The 22,988-nt window shown below is 34.2% G+C and overlaps 3 protein-coding genes and 1 pseudogene across 4 annotated transcripts; 1 reads left to right on the top strand and 3 right to left on the bottom strand.

The window, feature by feature from the left end:
* Positions 1-10,200: 10,200 nt before the first annotated feature.
* LOC133796829 (large ribosomal subunit protein eL36x-like) lies at positions 10,201-11,889 on the top strand. Its single transcript, XM_062234502.1, has 4 exons — positions 10,201-10,351; positions 11,074-11,178; positions 11,378-11,577; positions 11,658-11,889. The coding sequence occupies exons 2-4, from the start codon at positions 11,077-11,079 to the stop codon at positions 11,686-11,688; spliced, it is 333 nt and encodes a 110-aa protein (XP_062090486.1). The 5' UTR covers positions 10,201-10,351; positions 11,074-11,076; the 3' UTR covers positions 11,689-11,889.
* Positions 11,890-12,103: 214 nt separating this feature from the next.
* On the bottom strand, positions 12,104-15,096 carry LOC133796828 (protein At-4/1). 2 transcript variants are annotated; one of them, XM_062234500.1, is made up of 8 exons: positions 15,001-15,096; positions 14,702-14,807; positions 13,776-13,831; positions 13,553-13,630; positions 13,262-13,332; positions 13,044-13,177; positions 12,860-12,955; positions 12,104-12,516 (listed from the first exon to the last, which is right to left on the bottom strand). In XM_062234500.1, exons 1-8 carry the CDS (start codon positions 15,073-15,075, stop codon positions 12,443-12,445), a joined length of 690 nt encoding a protein of 229 aa, XP_062090484.1. In that variant the 5' UTR covers positions 15,076-15,096; the 3' UTR covers positions 12,104-12,442. The 2 variants fall into 2 exon arrangements, with proteins under 2 accessions (XP_062090484.1, XP_062090483.1); XM_062234499.1 differs by having other exon boundaries at positions 12,118-12,529.
* Positions 15,097-15,465: 369 nt separating this feature from the next.
* LOC133795269 (probable protein phosphatase 2C 72) lies at positions 15,466-16,513 on the bottom strand. The gene is made up of 3 exons (XM_062232724.1): positions 16,319-16,513; positions 15,911-16,238; positions 15,466-15,584 (listed from the first exon to the last, which is right to left on the bottom strand). Exons 1-3 carry the CDS (start codon positions 16,511-16,513, stop codon positions 15,466-15,468), a joined length of 642 nt encoding a protein of 213 aa, XP_062088708.1.
* Positions 16,514-21,378: 4,865 nt separating this feature from the next.
* Positions 21,379-22,353, bottom strand: LOC133793697 (REF/SRPP-like protein At3g05500; annotated as a pseudogene).
* Between the last annotated feature and the right edge of the window lie 635 nt (positions 22,354-22,988).

Raw genomic sequence — 22,988 nt, 5'->3', positions numbered from 1 at the left:
AACGGGTATGTGTGGCTGCTTCTCTGCCTGGCAAAATACAATGGCGATAAGGATATTGGTGGGTTCTTAGGATTTTCATCCGCCATATTTTTTTTATTTTTCTTTTAAAAGTAAAATAAAACAATACCAATAAATAAAAAATTATGGCTTTTAATTCGTTTTTTTGGCTGTTTACTTTGGCCAATGGATTATCGCCCCCCTCCTGTTAAAATTAGTGTCCAAATCTTATGATTTTTTTTTTTTTTTGACAAATCTCATTATTTGTTTTACGAGTTTATTATTTTATAAAATAGAGAATAATTAGGATTTTTTTCTCACAACTATTACTATTTTTAAATAGTACCCTTAAATTTTTGGCGTTCTTAAAAATTCTTAAAAATTATGGGTTCCATTAATTTTCCTGTTATTTGTCTAACTGAACATTTATGTGATAGTTTGATAATTCTTAAAAATTATGGGTTCCATTAATTTTCCTGTTATTTGGCTAACTGAACATTTATGTGATAGTTTGATAACGTGGAAATGACACGTGTATAATTTAAATATAAAAATTATTTTAAAAATTTTTAAATTCATTTTAAATAATTAAAAGATAAAAAATATATTTAAAAAAATTAAAAAGAAAATTTTTATATTCATCATTAAATGAACCCATATTTATTTTTAAAAACTATTCATCTTTATCATAAAACTCAACAAAAATTTATTCATCAATAATAAACTCATAGACATTCTTCTTCAACCATGAATCTCATATCTAACTTCCAATCTCAAAACTATAAAGAAATGAACTCATGATGTTCTTCAACCATAAATATCTTGATGACTCAACCCCGTCCATTCCCGAGCATGGCGACTCCAAAACAACGAGATCTCATTGAACACTCAACTCCCGTCGAAATCTCAGATATGTTCATCACTCACTCTCCTCCAACTACGATAATGTCAATTGTCTTCTCTAGCTCCGGCCTCACCCAAATGCATGGAGGTTCCAGTCGGATCTTGTAGGGGTGCACACAGATCAGGTTTTCGGGTTTCGGGTGCATCGGGTTCGGGTTTTGCGGGTTTCAGGTTGATGAAAGTGGTACCGAATCCGGTCCGAAATTTTCAAGTTTTGGAGTGATTTCGGGTTTGGTGGGGTCGGGTTTGATCGCGTTTCGGGTAAGATTGGTCCAAAAATGGGCTTTGGGCAAAAAATGGGCCTTGGTAAAAAAAAATTTAAAATACCATTTTTTGACACTTTTTTTTCACATGTTTTTTTTTAACTTTGTTATTAGTTTGGTAATGTTGATTTTTTTTTTAGAAATTGGACATTAGTAATTTAAAAAAAAAATAAGCATTAATTTTTTCGATTTTTTATTTTTTTTAGTTATATTTGGGTTCGGGTTACACCGGAACCCGTGTGTTCTCAATTTTAAAACCTTAACTCGACCCGAACCATGTCGGGTTCGGGTCGGATTTCACCCGAAATCAACAGGTTTTACAAAAAAAATCATGTTTTCGAGTTGCGAGTCGGGCGCTTTTTTGGGTCAAATGTTCACCTCTAGGATCTTGCCTAGACGCACGCAAGCGTCTCCCCCTCCTGTCTGATCTTCCCCATCCTGTTCCCAAACTTGCGAAGAAAAAAAACAAACAAGAAGAAAAAGATTGGCGAAAAGAATGAAAATGTTAAAGTTTCAAGGGGTTGATTTTTTACTTGTGATTCTAGGTTTAATTTGATATTTTTTTCCTTTTTAAGGTTAAAGTTTATATTAAATTAGGATTGTGGTTTAGTAAGTTTGTTTTTTTTATTTTTTTTATTACTTATTTTCATTTAATTGAAATTTATAACATTTTTAAACTATAAATTAATAAAAAAATTAGTATTTTTTTAAGAATTAATTAGTATTTAGGATTTAAAAACTAACTTTTTTATACATGTGGCCAAAAATGTCACATCAACTAACAACGTAGGACAAAACCTAACAAAAGTCCTGCAACTCATAAATGTGAATAGTTTGTGGGAATATCTAACAACGAAAAAAAATAGTTGAGCACAATTTGAAAGTGTTAATAGTTCGGAAATTTTTTTTTTGATTTATCATATAATAAAATAATATCAGTTAGAATTTAGAAGAAAAAGAAAAAATCTCAATGTTTATATTAATGCAAAATTCACTCAAGCTTATAATTAGTCAATTTGTACTTTCATTTTTACATATCTCTTCTATATAAAAAAATGTGTAGATAACGGAAATTATTGGTTTTAATGGTCTTTTATTTTTTTCGTTAACTTTAACGGAATGTTCTTATATTTAACGGTAGATTGTAATCATGGCTTAAACTTAAATAAAATTAAATAATTAAACAAATTAATATATGATATTTTTGAGATATTTTACAATAATAATTATTTTAAAATATTAAAATCATATATTTAATAACTTAAATAAAATTTATTTAAACTTAAACTTAAAAATTATATTAAACATAAAATATATAATATTTTGTTGTCACTGCCACATTCAAAATCTATAACAAACATAAACTTAAACAAAAATAAATAAATTAATTAATTAAAATGGGGATATTTGTGGCGAAAATGCCTATATTATTCACTTTATAACACTTAAATACCCAAGTCTTTTTTTTTTGCGGCTAAAATACCTAACATCACACTTTTTTGGCATCCGTAGGTACTTGGTTGTTAAGTGCCAGGTGAGCTCCTACGTGGTGGCTTCTGATTGTCTAAGTGGATATTTTTTATTTTTTAATTAAAAAATTCATTTATATATTTAAAAATTAAATAAAAATCTAATAAAAACTTTAAAATGATTTAAAATTCAGATTTTAATTAAATTAAAATTAAATATTATTAATTAAAATCCCTAAAAATAAAAATATAATTAAAAATAAAACAAAAATCTGATTAATAACTAATTAAAACTAAAACATTATCAAAATTAAAATAAATTTAAAACAATTAAGAACTAAAGAAGATGTAACGCCCTGGATAACCAAGACCGTTACACTGTGTATTTGAAATAGTGCGAGACTTGCTAATCAAGTCATTTGATTAAAAAAAATGTGAATCTAATGTTACAAACAGGTTAGGTTTAAAATATTTTGGTTATAAACAAATAATTTTCATTTAAAATACATGTTTGGTATATGGGATCCTAAATTAAGGTTTAAATAACATAATTACAGAATTTCCAAAGCTTATAAATAACCAAGCCACTCTAATGGCAAGATACACGTTTTAGGTTCTCGTTCCTGTACAAATCCTCTAATGTGGCGGCCGAGCAGCTGACAATGTACACCTCACCCCCAAAGCTCTCCAACCCATGGTCAACTTGCCTTACCCATGCCCTTACCTGCACCACTAGCACCCGTGAGCTAAGGCCTAGCAAGAAAACATAACATTTAAGACACAATCACTAATAATACTCAATTATTTCACAAGACATAATTAGGTACTCCACATAACACAACATTCACCCATTCAACGATAATAGTCAACAAGCTAGCAGTCTGCCATTCAACTAACCAACATATCATAATTATTATAAAAATTACAATCAAATCACATGATAATTAGGGCCGACAACTTAGGCTACATCCTCTGTTTATCCCACTGACTCCGGCCCGCTTAAACCGAGCTTAGTGCATAATAAGCTGTCCTCAGCTTCCAGTGACCGAGCCGCTGTAATGCCCCGAATTCTCTGTTGTGTTTAACGGTGTGAATAGTAGGCTGGGAGGGCCATACTTGCTTAATTATGATATTAATTGATAAAATGCATGTATATGTTGATTATATTATGATATGATGTGAAATGCATGCATGTGAGTCCATATTTTTAATTACATGGGTGTGATGGTAATTTGGCCCGATGAGGGTAAAATGTTTATTTGGATGCATGTTGGTGATATATTTTGAGACCACATTATGATGTGTGTTTGTTCGAGCCATTCGGCATGAGACGATCAAGGAATGTTAATTATCGGTTTGGTCATAACAGGCTTAAGCTCGGGGCTCGGGGTGAGTCTCGGGGTGTTTTAATGATTAGAGTGTTACCGGGAATTAAAGGGTAACAGGATGTGAATTATTGGAGTTTTAGAATATTGAGATTAGCGGGAATTGAGAAGCGTTAATTATGATTAACGGTGTTAGTGGAAAGTGCCAAAATTACCCTTGAAATGGTTTAGAAGCCTTAAATGACCTAGGGGTATTTAGGTCATTTGGCTAGGATATATGTGAGGTTTAGATGGCTGTAGAAACAGAATAGAACAGAACAAAAACAGAGACATTTCCTTCTCCTTCCCGTACGTTCTTGTCCCTCATTTTCTTCTTTGGAGTTTTGAGCTCAAAGGGTGGAATTAAGCTAGGAGATCAAGGGGCTAAGGTTGTAGACTTAGTTCAGCCATTGAAGAGGGTTTGGTTTCGAATTTGGGGTGAGTTTTATCCATCAATTTTCTGGTTATACTCTGTTTTCGTTTTAAGTTTTCAGCTCTAGAATTTGGTGAGGAAAGTTGGAATCAAGGAGAGTTTTTGTGGTGTTTTACTTGGGTTATGATGAGGGAGAGTTATGGGTGATGTCAGGCTCTAGGGGTTTAAATGGGTGTTTGGAAGAGGTTTTGAGTTGATTTGAAGGGCTGAGTTGAGAGGAAAAACGCAGGAGGAGGTTGCGGCCTGGCATAGGTGAGCCGCGGCCCATGGTGCCTGTCAGGAGGGTGGCCGCCTCTGTTTGGAGGCGCGCCGCGGCGCGGCTAGGGCAGGCCGCGGCCCAACAGGGCATTTTGGCCAGAATAGTGTTTTTAGCATGGGGATTTAAACCTAAGGCCTCAGGGTTGAACCTACTACCTGGTTGAGTAGTGTTTGATGTCCCGGAGGTTAAGTTTTGGTTTGGGAACCTTTTATTGTTCATTTTATTGATGGAATCCCATAATTGGTTATGATCAGGTAACCGCTAAAGGACCAAAAGGTTGATCGTTCTCAGGGTCGTTCTTTTATTCACTCTAGCTCGAACCAGAGGTAAGAAAACTGCACCCCAAGTGTGACATGCATGGACATTCATGAGGCATGTTAGTTGTGTAAATATGGACTTGGATTGAATATGGAATGTTTAGCATATGTTGCTCACTTGTGCATGGTACTGACTCATTAGTCAGATTTGGCGAAGGTGCTAGTATCAACTGTGAAGCTGTGACTTATTAGTCAGGTTCGGCAGTGGTACTGGGCACTGGTCACACTGAGCTGACTCATTAGTCAGGACAGCCTTAGCGTGTTAACGCAAGCCAATAATGATTAGATCTAATCGACCATCAGCATTGAATGACTCAAAGAGCATTAATGCCAGACCGACCCCGAGGGTCGATGAATGAAATAAGCGCTTGGAGGCTAGTGGCTTACCTAGCAGCCACTCTCCCACTTGAAACAGTGACATGCTTGACAGTCACTCAGTATGGTTTACCAGAACCTGTTGAAGGCTAGTGGCTTACCTAACAGCCACTCTTCCATCTGAATTAGTGACATGCTAGTCAGTCACTCAGTATGGTTTATCAGGACCTCGTGTGATGTTTACTCACTTGCTTGAAAGCTTTATGCTCAGTGTGTTTATAATGACAATCATTTGATAATGTTTATGAAAAGTGTTATGTTTTCTTGCTGGGCTTTGGCTCATGGGTGCTATGTGGTGCAGGTAAAGGGAAAGAAAAGCTCACCTAGCCTTGAGTGGAGAGTTGATGTGGTGATGTGTACATATGCGGCCGCTTGACCACCACAGCCAAGGTGTTCTCAGAGGAACTAGGGGGTTTACCCTATTTTTGCCGCTTAGGTCGGCGGGATTGTAACTTTAAAACAGTAGTGACCGTTTTGTACTGAAAACAGCTTGTAAATGTTTTGATTAGCTTTGCAGAGCAGTTTGTAATGAAAATCTCAATTTCCTTTTTATTGGTTTCATACCTTAACCTGTTAAGTACACTTAGAGCACGTTTTTGACCAAAGAACTCGGGTAGCGGGTCAAATTTCCGGTCCACCGTTCACCATAACTGTTCTGGGGCAGCCAGGGCGTTACAGCCACGCCCTGTGCGCATGTGTAAACTCCGGCGCTCTTAGGCCGCTCGTTTACTATTTACACGGCGTGATACCATCCATTTACATTATACATGGCATAATACCATTCTTTCAAAGCATACAAGATAGGGAACCCTTAGTCCCATTATATATCCACAACCGGGTGCAGTTTTCTTACATTTAGTTCCAAGTGCTTTAATTAGGAAAGACGACCCCCGAGCACGATCTTGCTCTGAGCCCAAGTGTACACATTCTCTGTTGAATCAATTCTCTAAAGGATTCCCGAGCTAACTTCCAAGTTTCAGCTTCAATCCAACCCTCAGTTCTTGATTGAATTCCTTAGCTAAACACATAACTAATCTTTCAAGACTCCAGCCCCCAATCCACTGAATTCCCAACCACAAATCCTTTGGTTTCACTGAGTTCCTTGAGAGAGAAGAAGAGAGGGAGAGAAGAGTCGGTTTAGCCTTTTGTTCCACTGCTTTCTAAAGTTATAATGTTTACTTAGTCTATCCTTAGGTACTTAAGTCAATCCCAAGGCTCGGGGTACCGAAAACGTCCCTGAGGGAAAAATGGTAAAATTTCCCAATATTCCCGCCTACACTTTCTAACCTCAAATATATCTCAAATTATTTATTTCCATAACCCAATAGCCCAAATAAACATCTAATACCTGAAATACCCCTTGACTTGCCCCAAGTCAAGTACCGCGTCCCATTGTGACTTTCCTGCTACTTGCCCCCTAGGATCGCCTCGTGCCGAAAGCTGCGAACACATATATCCACATAATAACGTGGTCTTAACAAATTATCACAAAATCACATTTATGCCCTAACGGGCCAAAATTACAGTTATGTCCTTACAACCAAGCAGGGCCCGCACGCTTATCCAATACTCATAACACATGCATTTCATATAATCATGCATATCACACCATTTAACCACATAACTTCAGTTATGCCCTCCCGACACACTAATTAAGGCCCTTAAGCCTTATTAATAATTTTGAGTCGTTACAGAAGACATTGTTTCTAAGATTTGCAAACCCAAGTATATAAGATCTAAAACCCAGATTTACAAACCTAGATTTACAAGATCCAAGCTAACCCAAACTTAAGAACAATTACAAAGTCTGTATTCCCAAATCATAAAAAAAAATTAACATTTCAATCTAATCTCATAATCAAAACAAGTTTCAAAATCCATACAAATATTCAAACATTCAATCAAAACTAATCTCAAAATTTGTACAAACAACATTACAAAACCAATCAAACATTACCCAAATATGAAGAAATCCACAATTCTGAAGCAACCCACTCGCGAAGCCATCCATGCCTCTGTCTCGACGAAGCCCTAGATCTCCACAAAGACGAAGCCCCAGATCTCGAAGAAGCCAAGTTCGCATCCATGCCTCTGTCGTGAAACTTCGCACTGAAGCCACCGTTGAAGATCCGCCCTGTTGAACAGAAGAACAAAAATTGGGAGATGCCCAGCCTCCCTCAATCGTCGGAGCCCAACCACAGCCACTTCTCAGTCTCCATTTCAGCCCCATGTCGAAAAAGGCGCACAAAGAACCATCAGTCCCAGCCATTCCATCGCCGCCTCCCCATCTAAGTCGCGTGACAACCTTCCCAGTCCAGCCGCAAGAAGAAGAAGAAGAGTTTTTTTTTATTTTTTTTTTATTTTGATCTATTTTAAATTTAATTTGTTTTTGTTAGTTTTAATTATTTGGTTATTGTAGTTTAATATGTGTTTGGTTTTTTAAGTTAATTAAAATTAGTATTTTTTATATTTTAAATATTTAAATGAATTTCTTAACTAAAAATTAAATAATAAATAATGTGACCCAATTAGAAGTTGCCACGTAGGCGCCTACTTGACACTTAATAGCCAGGTACTTACGGATGCCAAGAAAGTATGACGTTAGGTATTTTAGCCGCAAAAAAAAAAAGACTTAGGTATTTTTAAGTGTTATAAAGTGAAGAACTTATGTATTTTCGCCGCAAATATCCCATTAAAATATAACATTTTAAAGATATTTTATAATAATTTAAATAATTAAATCATATTTATTTAAAAATAATAAAGACATACATATCATTTTTTTATTTTATTGTGTGATAGTTTATTTTTTATCAAGTGATTGAAGCTCTTTTTCTTCATCAAATTCACCAAAGGATATTGTGAGATACATTAGAAACTAAAAATAGTTAATGCATGTATACTACTGTTTACACCGACTTTTTCTATTCTTATTTTATTTCTATTATTAATTTTTTTTAAATATTATTGTATTTTATATATATGTCATGTAGTCATGTAAATATATACATATGTCAACTTTGTGTTTAGATGTCATATATGTAGAGATTATTGATATAAATATTTATATATACTATAGAACTATAATTTATTTTATTTTATATATATTTAAAAATAAAATAAAACAGTGAACAATTTTTTATTAAAATTATAGACAATATTTACAATTTTAAAACTAAATAAGCGTGTATTACATGTTGCTTTTAACTAGTTTTGTTTAAAAAAAACTTTACTCGCATTTATATTTAAAAACACAAGATAACTAAAAAATTAAAAAAAAAATTTCTATTTAAATAATTATAACATAATTTTTTTTGGATAATTAATAAAAATATATAATTAAATTAATAATGATAAAAATTATTGTAATATATATTTTTTAAGTGAATGATTTCATTCAATACAAACTAAGACTAATACAATATCTTTCTAATAAGCTACAATGATAAATTATTATCCCAAAAAAGCGTGCAAACGACAACAAAAGTTATTAAAATTGACCCAATATGGTATACAAATAGTTATTGAATAAAGCTAAACTACGCGTTAAAAAAATCCTAAAAGAAAATAGAAAACTCAAACTTAAACTTAAAAAACAAAATAAAAAAATAAAACAGAGCTTAATTGAACTCGCTGATGAGGGCATCTTACATCCATCGCCTATCAACGAACTATCAATCCAATTGATACTACAATCGGTCAAAGTTACTGAAACCCGTGAACTGCAAATCACCGAAATAATAACCCACGAACCATTGGGAAAATAAACCCTAAAACTATAAACCACCCTGGCCAGAACCAGATCTAGCTGCCAAAACGATATAACTCACATTGTTGAACTTGAACCCAAGATCCACATGCTCGAAGGGAGAAAGCCTAACATGTCACCTTTGATAACACCTTGCCAAAAAGAGTAACCCATTCAACCAAAGCCGATTGATGCACACACAGACGGCGATGACACTCCAACCAATAGAAGTAGAAGCCATGCCCCTTACAATTTTTTAGAGGAAGGGAAAATTTTGGAGAAAAAGAGTTATGGTAACAAATATATTTATTTTTTATTTTATCTTTAAATGCTTTTAAATGGCAAAATTATTTTTTATTGGACACGTTTCAGTTTTTTTATTGGAATTAACAAAGAATAATATAACAATAAGGAGTTACATGTGTTCACTCGGAGAAAAATTGAGAAGGCAATAACTGAATTGTTGTGTTTGAGAACATTGAGTATTATTGTTATTGCTGAAAAAAATGATATATACTGGTTCTTTTTATATCAATAGAAGTTCTTTTTTTTTTATTTTTATAAGTATCATTTTGATCTTAAATTTTATTTTGTATCACTTAGGTCCCAAAATTTACTAAATGTGTAGCACATAAATCTTTTATGATGAAAAACAATTTCAAAATATACAACACAAAACAATTTTTATAGCTTAGCAAAATATGACTTAATTAATTACAAAAAAATTAACTTCATAAGTCAGATGCTTTATTTTAAAGTTATTTTTCAACCTAAAAAACCTTTATGAAACATATTTAGTAAGTTTTGAGATTTAAATAATACAAAATAATATTTGACGAGGTACGTGATACTTTAAGAAAGAATATGAACTCTATTGATATAAACCCTTATCTTTTTTATATTTTCCCTTTGTAAACAACGATTTCATTATTTTATTTTAGTTTGTTTATTAAAAAAAATATTTTATCTCTGATTAAAATAGAAAATAATAAGTGCATCACCAAATCTAGCGGTTGGACGGCCCAGACAAAACGACACGCAAGACTCAAAGCCATCAAGGGCCAAGATTCGTTGTTTAACTCGAAAACAACTGTGGATCGTCGATTTCGTATGCCTTCGTAATAAACAAAGACAAACCTATTATAAGGAAAACCCTACATAGAATCGACTCCATAGCCGAGAGGGCTTAGAATCTGCTGCTGCACCTCCAAAAGTTTGCTCAGGTACGTTCCTGCACCCTCTTAGTTGTCTCGACCACTGATCTTTTCGTTCCTAGATTTCATACTCTGTTGTAGTTTATTTATCGTTTTGACGCTTAGTAGAAGAATAATCATTAGAGAATGAAAGAAAGTGGATGATGTTGAGCTGAGAACTGAGAGTAAATTACTAAAGAAAGTGATAGAAAATCAATATAATCTATATGTGTATGAATGTGTGTTTATTCTAATGTTGGTCGTATATGATCGCTGGAGGGAATGGAGAATGTTAATGGGCTTTTTACCTTTACTTACACTAATTTATATTAGCTTTATATTTTTGAGTTTCTGAACTTAGCATGAAAAGTCAGTTTTTTAATGGGATATACAAGACCCTTTTCAGATAGCACATCTTGTATATTCAAGTCAGTTATTTTTCAAATTTTTTGTTAAATAATTTGCTAATTAGGTTGGTGGGTGACCCAACTTTATTGTTATTTCAGTGTTTAGTCATCTGCTATTTGCTATATGTCTATGTACACATGGCCAAATCTTCTGTAATCTTACATCACAACTATTGGAAATTATATTTTGGTTACTTTCTTGTACGATGGTTTTTTATCTTATATTCAGGACACGTTTGTACAAGGATTTGCTTCATGTATTGAAATTGATAACGTGTATTACTTGAAAATGATTTTGATATATTTTAGATGAATCTAAACTTAGGTTGGTCTTATTGAATTTAGGTAATGGCTCCAAAACAGCCAAACACGGGTCTCTTTGTGGGATTGAATAGAGGTCATGTTGTGACCAAGAAAGAATTAGCTCCACGGCCTTCTGATCGTAAAGGAGTAAGTTGATCCTGCCTGATACCCAAAGTACTATTGTTTTTCATTTCTGCATTATATTTATTGGTCATTTTGTTTGTTCAGTTTCATACGACATTTTTTCTTTCTTTACATTTTGATAATTTCCATTCTTGTTACTAAGTCTTGAAGTAAATCACTGTCGCAGAAATCTTTTGCTGATTTATTTTGTTTTCTAATGTAGAAAACCAGTAAGAGGGTTCATTTTGTGCGGAACTTGATTCGCGAGGTTGCTGGTTTTGCTCCTTATGAGAAGAGAATCACCGAGCTTCTCAAAGTCGGCAAGGACAAGCGTGCTCTGAAAGTGGCTAAAAGAAAGCTAGGAACCCACAAGAGAGCAAAGAAGAAGCGTGAGGAGATGTCCAATGTTCTCCGCAAGATGAGGTAATTTCAAATTTCAATAACTATGAGGAAACATGTATATTGGGCTTCACTTACCTTATTTTTTATGATTTGGCTTGCAGAGCTGGAGGAGCTGGAGAGAAGAAGAAATGAGACATTTTTCTTGAATTTGTTAGTATTTTGCAGATTGCTTATTGCCTAGAATCCAACTTTTAGATAAGTCTGACTATATTTTAGTTTGTGCAATGTTGTTTATTTCAAATATTTTGATTGTGTTTATAACAGAGGAAGGGGATTGACTAATGGGAAGTCATCAAATTCCCATAATCATAATTTTGATTTTCTGTCTCAGAAGTTTACATGTCTGATAGCGGCAACAAGATTTTGGTTATATTATCCTCATTTTCACGCCTTCATAGATGTGTTAGATCTTTTTTAGGCTACCCAAGTGCTTTTGTCACATGACTAATATATTTTCATAAAAGGGGCATTAGTTAGGAATTGGGTGCTGAGATTATTTAGAATGTAGAAAGTATGCCAGAGAACTGCGGATTCAAGTTTTACTAAGATAGCAAAGGAAAATTTTGAAATAATATTACTAACTCATTATCAAGCAAATTTAGTAAATGAACTTTTACGATAAGGTGTTCTTTGTTTATTGAAAAAAAAACCACTTTCAAAGCCGGAGCAATAAAAACTTATTGTGTGTGGAAGAAAGTAAAATTCGGAAACGATTGTTAGAATTTTAGTTTAGTACACTAGAATACTAAATACTTTTACGATGAACTCTGTAAACGCATCAACAAGCCAAACACAAAATACAAAATAGGCTGTCAAGCCATCTTCGTCTATTCCCTTTCTGACTCGATAAGCCTTCGTTTTAGTATCTTATGTTCCTTCCTTGACTCTACGTTGGTTTTCTGAAGCGTTGCATTATGCACATCTGAAGTAAAATGTTGTTGCTGCTTAACAATCTTTGATCTGCAAATCAACACTTCATGAAACAAGTAACTTTAGTTCTATTTTTCAGTTATGATATAATATAACGATGAACCAACCCAAGATGTTCTTGTAAACGTAATTACGCAATCAGGTTATACGCATTTGCGTAACATAATATAATAAAACCAACAACGAAATAAAGATTACATTGACTATTGTGAGTCCTGCACTTCAAGGAAAATTCAAATTTTAAACGGAACGAGAAAATTCTTTTTATTAAACAAGTATTAGCAACTAACAAAAGATTGTTCGGGAGCCAAAACAGGCATCATCAACGATAAGCAATGAACCATATAAAAATTGTGGGCAAAGCAACACTTACGTTCCTTTTCTAATTGTTGGAGCTTATTGTTCAACTCCTTTTTCTCCTCTTTTTCATTAGTTATACAGTCCCTCAAACCCTGAATCTCGAGCTCATCTGTAACAGAATCATTGCAAACTATGGTTATGGTTTTGATATAACAGAACCTGGATTTTTCAAATGGTGTAGTTCCTCGAGACTTCACATTTTGATTCGACGTTTAAATGCACTCGTTCCAATCTGCCAGCTAGATATTGAATATGGGATTTGTGTGCTCCTAAATCTTGTCGAAGTTGATTTAGAGTTGCTTCATTTGTTGCCTTTTCAAGCACGAGCCCTCTGTTTAAAGAAAACAAATAAGTTTCATAACGAACATGGCATAGTAATGCATCGTTATAATCTTATATAAGGTAGGTAACTCACTTTATCTGAGTTTCTAGGTCCGAAATCTTTTTAGCATACTCGTGTTTAATCGACTCGAACTTCCTGCGCTCCTGCTTACAGAATAAAGCTTCTAAGTTCTAAGCTGTAATGTATATCATGGAAAAGTGTTTGTAGTAAATAATTTTCATCTTAAAAAGAGCTTCCCCAAAATAGTTGCCTCCTATCTACAACACTTTCATATAGAAAAAGCCTGGTCTCTAAACCAAGCCCCAAATTCCATTAGCTGGATTCTGATCAGAAAAAACGATTGGATCAAGCAGGGTGGTTTACATCTTCTTTACTGAGACATCCATCATTCATTCTCTTCAATCGTTCTTTTAAGCTCTGGCATGTAGTACGGTGTTCCAGCTATAACACCAAAATGAAAGGGGAAAAAAAGTTTTATAAGAACACAAATCCAGAGCATGGGGACACAAGCTGTTCTCGTTGCTACTAGCAAATCTATTGTACGACCCATATATAAGAGTGAAAAGAAAAACAAAATCACGGACACCTGATCAACAACATTGTTTAATGATTCTGTGTAGAGCTTAGTAAGTCGCTCATTTTCTGCAAGATAACAGAACACTCTATTTGAGACTGAAGAAATATTATGCAGATTTGCAAAGAGTGCCTTTGAATAAGATACACACCAGCCGTGCATGTTGTGAAAGACTGATAACATAAAATTAGGAAAGATCTTATCCTGAATTTCCTAATCAATTTAATTTTTTCCCTCTTTTTCCTGCTGTAAAATCTGCATAGAGCTAAACATACAAAACTTTCGACAATCAACCCACTAACACTCAAATTGAAGAACTTGTAGAATTTCATTACATATTTGCATATCCTTAATATTTTGTTTGAGCAAATCCTTCCTCATTCACTTTACTTTAGAAACATAAAAACAGGACATAACGTGCCAAGCAATCCATAAAGACAAATTTTGTTTGCATTATAGAATGAATAGTAAGATAATCAGTAACAATAGTGCCATTCCATTAGTCTATCAGTAAAGATAGCGTCATTCTCAATATGTGAGAACCATAAAACTCATAGAAGTAATTTTTCCCAAATTTTCTAACCATGCATTCCTTACATGCCAAAGAATCTGGTACAAGGCCTTTTTATCAAAGAGACAAGCAATAACTTTTGAACCAAATATCATTGTCATCCAATAGAACATGACATATGAACTTACAAATTACAGGCCCATAAATTTCAGCTTCTAGAACTGAGAAAACTCTCGACAAGTATTGATTCGAATCCAACTTGGCAAAGTTAAATGGCAAGATACAAATGGATTTTTAGTAATAATAGCATTTAAAAGCAAATTGGAAACTAAGAGATTCCATTGATAAAAATGCAAAGCATAATCTACGAAAATAAGCTGAAAAGAGCAAGAAACTGGAAACTAAAGACAAGAGGGTATTTTCTGACCTTGTTTGAGACTTTTGCAAGCAAGTTCAAGAGCTTCACGCTTCTTGATTTCTCCATTGGAACTCGATTTCAGCCGATGGATCTCCATTAGGGCGCTCTTAAAGTCCTTATAAACCATCAAATTCACCATTGCAACCGTTATCAGTTAGAGTTAACTAGATTTTCTGTTTGGTTACCAAGAAAGCCTATGAAACTAAAATAAAAATCTCAATAATTCAGGAAGCTGATAATTGATCCGATCCTTCTTTTTCAAGATATTAAGAATAAACGATGATAATCTGAAAATATAAGAGAATTACCTCTTGGATATGGTCGAATGTGGAGAGAAGAGAGTCCATTTCTTCTTCAATCGTTCCACTTGTATTTCCCGCCATTTCACTGCCTCTTGGATATGGCCGAACGCGTTTGGTTATAATTTTTTTTAGTTTTCGCTTGTATATATATATTTAAATTGCATTTACGTCCTTAAAATTTCACCTAATTTTTATTTTGTAATGTTTATTATTTTTTTTTTAAACAATGATAACTAATCTATATATTTAAAGAAATATAAGTATTTTAATTAATTTATATATTTTTAATTGAAGCTTATATTTAAAACTTGTTTTGAGTAGTTTGATTATAAATTGTAGATAAACTTAGGATTGAGGTAATATTAAACTCTTGTGTATAAAATAGTTCACTTTATTCTTAAAATATATGTGGGGCTCACACAAATTAGTAATTTTACCCTCTTAAAATTTGAACCAAACATAAAAATAAATTTAAATTCTCATTCTCATATTTACTTTATCCCATACCAAACACCCCATTAAGATTTTGGCATAACGTTCAAGCTCATTTATATAAATGTTAATGATTTTTTTACACACATACATGAATCCTATCAAATTTGAACCATTGCAAATAAAATATTTTTGCTAACAAAATTGATTTTTTTTATTAAGATTTTATTGTATTGTGTTTTTCTTTTATTTTTAGTATCATTTTAAATTATTTGATATTCAATATTTATATATGTTGTAATTAAGAGCAATTTCTTAATAATTTTTTTTACTAATTATATTATGAGAAGTTTACATAAATATGGGAAAAATATATATAGTTTCTAAATTTATGGGAAAAAAAATAATTGAACAAAATATGGTAAGTTTTGGAAAAAAAGTTTAAAATATGGTAAATAAATTACCATAAACTTAATTCTCTTACCATAAATATGAACCTGTGCAATGGCGACGACGGCGGTGGTTCCACTACAAGAGAAGTCAAATTTATGCGGAATCCCAAGCTCGGCGTCCAGAACTTTGAACGAACTGGTGATCGCTTCATTCCAAATCTTAGGATCCATATCAAAATTAGGCGGTACCAATTTGAATTCAATGTTTTCCATTTTCACGGGAGAACTTTCGTTGACGACGACTCTTTGGTTGAGTAAAATCAGAGGAAGGCGATTCCTGACCAGCTCGCTCACTACATGGCCGTTGGGTCCATGGCCGTCGAAAACAGCACAGACGGTTGCTTCAGTCATTCCAAAACCCTAACCAAGGCGAATGAAATCGAAATGAAAGGCAGAAATCGGAAGAGAAGAAGAAGATTTGGATCGGAAGCCATGGTTACCTGACAGAGAACTGTGGAGTCTTGGTTGAGAGGTCTGGTTCCTCTGCGGGAGTAAAGAGAGAAGAGAGCGTGGGGCTGAGTGTGAGTATTGGTGGAGTTGCGTTGGTCGGAGAAGATGGCTCGGCTTTCATGGCCGCCGTTGAGGGAGTCGGAGTGGGGGAGCTCCGATGAGAGTTTGGATAGGCACAGTCCCATGGCGGACTTAACTGAATATTTCTTCTTCTTCTTTCTTTCTTCTTATTCTTCTTCTTTTTCTTCTTATTTGGTCTTTCTTATTCTTCTTTTTCTTTCTTCACATCTGATTTTGAACTTCATATTTGATTTTTCTGGGTTTTTTTTTTAAATCTGTTTAAGTAACCAAGTACTTGACTTCATATTTGATTTTTCTGGGTTTTTTTTAAAATCTGTTTAAGTAACCAGGTACTTGACTTCATATTTGATTTTTCTGGGTTTTTTTTTTAAATCTGTTTAAGTAACCAGGTACTTGACTTCATATTTGATTTTTCTGGGTTTTTTTTCTTTCTAAATCTGTTTAAGTAACCAGGTACTTGACTTCATATTTGATTTGATTTAAGAAATGTACTTAAGAAAAGTTGACTGCTATTATTTAATGTAGACTAGGATAGTATAAGAAGCTAGGTAGTTGAATATTTTAGGGTACTTTTAACATATGAAGCTTAGGTTAGCTGATTAGTTTTTTTGGTTGAAAAGGGCAAAAGTTGTCAAAAGGTTCTTCCATGTGATGTTTAGATCAATTGGATATAGGTTTAGCAGCCAAACCTTCATCAAATAAGGTTCTAACATAAATATTTATGTGTTTATTAATTATTTAAAGAAATAGAACTAGAACGTTTGCTCAAAAAATGTATCCACAAGTTTACAAAAATTATTCAGAATACAAGTACAAAAAATAAAAAAACAAGCAAACAAAACTTTTGATTTTTCTGGGTTTTTTTTCTTCCAAATCTGTTTAAGTAACCAGGTACTTGACTTCATATTTGATTTTTCTGGGTTTTTTTTTCTAAATCTGTTTAAGTAACCAGGTACTTGACTTCATATTTGATTTTTTCTGGGTTTTTTTTTTTCTGAATCTGTTTAAGTAACCAGGTACTTGACTTCATATTTTATTTTTCTGGGTTTTTTTTTCTTTCTAAATCTGTTTAAGTAACCAGGTACTTGACTTCATATTTTATTTTTCTGGGTTTTTTTTTCTTTCTAAATCTGTTTAAGTAACCAGGTACTTGACTTCATATTTGATTTGATTTAAGAAATGTACTTAAGAAAAGTTGACTGCTATTATTTAGTGTAGACTAGGGTAGTATAAGAAGCTAGGTAGTTGAATATTTTAGGGTACTTTTAACATATGAAAGCTTAGGTTAGCTGATTAGTTTTTTTGGTTGAAAATGGCAAAAGTTGTCAAAAGGTTCTTCTCTGTGATGTTTAGATCAATAGGTTTAGCAGCCAAACATTCATCAAATAAGGTTCCAACATTTATTATTATTTTATTTTTTTAATGGTATTACTGTCAATTTCTTAATCAACTGTGAAATCGGAGACGACCTCATATTTGGAAGGCAAAATCGACATGGTAGAAACTACTGTGTAATAAATAAATTAGGAGACAAGAACAGGGTGTGCTAACTTCTAAACGTCACCTGAGTGAAAATTACAACAACAAAATTGAATACACAGTTACCAGCACAATATTGAAACTCAAACTATTACATATTGAATAAAAAATGAGGACATATTTGAAAAAATGATTTTTTTTAATTAAAAAAAGGGAACAAAATAAGGCCAATGAGATATACATGTTACATTTTTTTGACAGGGGTAACCAGTTACCACCTACTTCTTCTACTGCTACTTCTCAGATTATTTTTTTATTTTCTGAGTTTTTTTTTTAGGTTTGGCTCAGTAACTAGTTATCAATCAGTTATTTTAATAGGAGTAACCGGTTAACTTCTTCTTCTTCTTCTTTACTGGATGTATTCTGATCTGTTTTTTTTTCTTCCAAATCTGTCAGTAACCAGTTACAATTCACTCGAGTACTTGTCATGACAGTTAAAATTGATAGTAGTAACCGGTTACTGCCACATTACTAAAAAATCTAAATTGATAATCGTAACTGGTTACAGCGAGGTTTGAAAAAAAATCAAATCTAAAAAAAATAACCAATTGCTATGGTACCTGGTTACTTAGTCAGGTGTGAAAACAAAATCAAATCTAAACAAAAAAATCTAAATTAATCGCTACTGTAACTAGTTACACCTAGGTCTAAAAAATCTGATATGAATAAAATGATTCAGGCGTCATGGTACCTGGTTCTTAAACATATTTGGAAAAAAAAACTCAGAAAAATCAAAAGTTTTGTTTGCTTGTTTTTTTATTTCTTGTACTTGTATTCTGAATAAATTTTGTAAACCTATCGATACATTTTTTGAGCAAACGTTCTAGTTCTATTTCTTTAAATAATTAATAAACACATAATTAAACCCAAACGACATCTCTTGACATGAGTATAGTCTAATACAGTCTCAGGGAAGAGAGAAATTATTGTAATGCCCCGGATTCCCTATTATGGTTAATGGCTGGATTAGTAGGCCGGGAGGGCCATAACTGTTTAATTATGCCATTAAATGTGTTTATGCATGTTTATGGGAATTATATTATAATATGATGTTAAATGCATGCATGTGAGTCCACATTTGCCTATAGGGGTATTTTGGTAATTTGGCCCGTTGAGGGTATACTTGAATATTTGTTTGCGTGATAATGATATATTGTGAGACCACATTATAATGTGGATTGGTTCGAGTATTTCGACATGAGACGATCTTTAAACATGATTTATCGGTTTGGTCATAACAGGTTTGAGCTCGGGGCTCGGGGTGAGTCTCGGGGTGATATTAATGGTTATAGCGCTACCGAGGATTTTAGGGTAACGGGATATGAACTATTGGTGTTTGAGGATATTGAGATTAGCGGGAATTGGGAAGCGTTAATTATAATTAACGGGTTAAGCGGGAAGTACCAATTTTGCCCTTGGGGTGGCTTTAGAGGCTTAAGATGACATAAGGGGTATTTTGGTCTTTTTAGGGGTGGATATATATAATGTTTGATAGCTGAAGGTTGTAGAACAAAACAGAGGCTCTATCTTCTCTTCCCGTACACACCACTTCCTCCATTGCTTTCATTGGGTTTTGAGTTCTTGGAGGAGATTCAAGCTAGGGAAAAACTTAAGGGCTGGATTGGAGACTTGTGTTAGCTTGTGTGGAAGGTTCAAGACAAGTTTCAAGGTGAGTTTTGGCCATTAACACAGCTGGTACTCTGTTTTTGTTTATAGTTTTCAATTCATGTTCTTGATGTGGGAAGTATGAATCAAAGGAGGTTTTTGGTGTTAGTTGATTGGGGTTTGGTGTGAGTGAGATAAGGATGTTGTAAGGGGGTTTAATTACATGTTTGGAGGAGGTTTTATGATGGTTTAAAGGTCTGGTTTGAGAGGGAATTGCACAGGGAGAAAACTGGTTCGTGTGGCCGACTTAGCCATTCTGGGCTGAGCGCCGCGGCCCTTGGCGTTTGGCAGGCAGGGAGCCTCTCTGTCTGGAGGCGCGCCGCGGCGCAGCAGCAGAGGGGGGCCGCGGCCCTTAAGGCTAATTTTGCCAAAATGAGGTTTTTAGCTTGGGGATTCAAACCATAGGCCTCGGGGTTGGACCTAGTACCCGGTTGGGTAGTATTTAAGGTCTCGGGGGCTGGGATTTGGTTTGGGAACCCTCGGTTATCATTTTTATTGATAAGTTCTATAATTTGGTTATGACCAGGTGACCGTCAAGGATTTTAAAGGTTGATCGTTCTCAGGGGTCGTTCATATAATATTCTCACTTGAACCAGAGGTAAGAAAACAGTGTAAGAATACAGTTGCACCCTGTATAGATATATGGCATGTTTGGTTTGGTATTTGAGGCATGCTGGTTGATATATGTGGACATGGATTGCATCTTAAATGCTATTGAACGCTGATTACCTGCTTGAGACACTGACTAGTCAGGGACCGACTCTAAAGTTGAGAATCATGCATTGAATGGCTCTATAGCATTAATGTCACACCGACCCTAGGGTCGAGAAACTTACAAGCACTTGCCTGGTCTACGACCAGATGATTATAGCCAAGGTATATGACCCCGGTGACTGTCTGTCACAAGGCTAAGGGACGTTGTCCATAGTTTCGACTCTAGAGTCGTGAGGAAGGTTATGTTGGTGACCAATCACCATGCACCTGTCCTGAACAAGCTTATGAAAGAATCACTTATCAGTTAAGCCCTGGTGACCCTATCGTCACATGGCTAGAGGGAGCGATGCTCATTATTGTGACTTTTGGCTATTGTCACCTATTTGTGGGACTGATAGTCCTGAATAGTTATTATGATCGTTGTTGATATTATATCATGTTTTATTATGTTTTCTTGCTGGGCCTTGGCTCATGGGTGCTATGTGGTGCAGGTAAAGGAAAGGAAAAGCTTGGCCAGCCTTGAGTGGAGAGCTTGGGCGATGTGATGTACATACAGGGCCGCTTGACCGCCACGGTCAAGGAGTTCTCAAAGGGACTAGGGGTTTACCCTATTTTTGCCGCTTAGGCCGGCGGGGATTGTAAATTTGGAATTGTAGCAACTTTTTTGTATTACAAACTACTTGTAAACATTTTAAAAGGCTCATGAGCAGTTTATTTACTTAATGAAATGTACCCTTTCCTTTTTATTGGTTTTTCACCTTAACCTGTTAATGGTACCTAGATCACGTTTTTAACCAAAGGACTCGGGTAGCGGGTCAAATTTCCGGTTCACCGTTCACCGTAACTGTTCTGGGGTAACCAGGGCGTTACAATTATAATTACATAGAGTGAGTACTCGGCCACATAAACAATCCAGGATAGTGCAAGTCTCTTATATATATAATATATATATATAACCATATATCTAAAAATTGGCACAAAATGTTCTGATTCCTTAGGTTCTAACGAAAACACTAGAAGTATAACATGAACAAGAAAAAAAAAACCAATATAAAAAATGCAAAATCAAATAAATGTGCCAATTAGAAAAATGAAGGCCACATTAATTAACAGCAACATCAATTTCACCATGGCTGGAAGCCAATGGCACTGATTCAGAACCCTGCTCCCCAAAAACCTTAGCAATCCTCTCAACTGGAACTAAAGGCAAGTAGGAGGAAACCTTGTACCCTTTATCTGCAGTAGAAAGTACCGTTTGGTTGTACTTCTCAGAGCAATAAGCTGCCATGGGCACCATAACATCAACCACTTTAGGGAACAGAGGAAGTTGGTTGAGCTTGCGCCAAGCAGAGACGGCACACTGCTCAGCCTTTGGCTCGTATTTGGCGTACAACTCCTTGGCCCTTGGCTTGCACTTTGCATACACTGATTTAGCAACCCCTGAGGCAGTGTCCACCACTCTAGCGCGTTGAACCTCGGTGGCAACGGCTCTGGCCACCACTGGGGCCTTCTGATCGCAGACATGGCTTGGGAAGAGACTTGCTTAATTGTTGGTGGCACACGGCGATCCAGCTCAGTCACAGATTCATCAACCTGCATTTGTTTATGACAAATTATATGCATCGAATGGGTAAAAAGTACAAGATTTCGAAGTGGCATTTTGTCGAACATCTTAGCTGCGTCTTTAATTCTTCCACATTTAGCATACATGTCCATTATAGAATTTCCCACCACAATGACCCATTCAAAACCAGATTTAACACACAACTCATGAATCTGCATACCATACTCAGCAATACCCAAAATCCCAGACGCCTTTAGATTCGTGCCCACGTTGAGAAACTGTACTAACTTGAAGGAGTTGAAAAAAATCCATGCCCATGTAGTCAAGTTTTCGCTATCTCAGAGCAGGTCCTTGGTCACTAAAATGGTGGATTTTTGTGAAAAGAGTGCAGAAGTGGAGTACGCGAGTTTGCTTTTCGAACAAGGGGCTGAACGAAACGTTTTTTTTGTAAAATATGGTCTACAAATATATGGGAAAAAATCTCCCATAAAAATGTAAATAAAAAAAATATGCCATAAAAAACTTTTTAAAAAAAACTGCCATATTTTTCAAAGTTTATAAAAAATTCCCATATTTGGTGTAATTTCCTCTTATATTATTTAAAAAAAAATCAACCGAGCTCAAATTGAATAGTGGGTCCGCTACTTTTATAAAGCTTACAAAATTTAAATATCCCAAATAAAATCACATGCATTTTGTGATGTTTATTATTATTTTTTATTTTGGTTATACCGAGAGAAATAAAATATGTGAGAAACTAACTAAAATTAAAGAAAGTAAAAATTAGGGTAAATGGCGGCTAAAATACCTAATGTTTTTAAAATGTTGTCATTTTATACTTTTTTTTTGCGGTGAATATACTCAATGTCTTCAAAATGTTACACTTTTATACCCAAACTTTTTTTGGTGGTAAATATACCTAATGTTTTTAAAATATTGCACTTTTATACCTATTTTTTAAAATTATTATGATAAATAATAAGAAAGTGTAGGAAAATTATATGATTTTAGTTATTTTTACTTTCAAAATAATAAAAAAATTAAGATTAGTAAAATTAATCAAAATAATTAAAATTTATATTTTAAATTGATGAAAA

The sequence above is a fragment of the Humulus lupulus genome, chromosome 8 (genome assembly GCF_963169125.1).
Source record: "Humulus lupulus chromosome 8, drHumLupu1.1, whole genome shotgun sequence".
In the NCBI taxonomy this organism is placed as follows: Eukaryota; Viridiplantae; Streptophyta; class Magnoliopsida; order Rosales; family Cannabaceae; genus Humulus; species Humulus lupulus.
The sequence above is the reverse complement of the archived record's forward strand: the minus strand, read 5'-3'. Positions and strand labels throughout refer to the sequence as shown.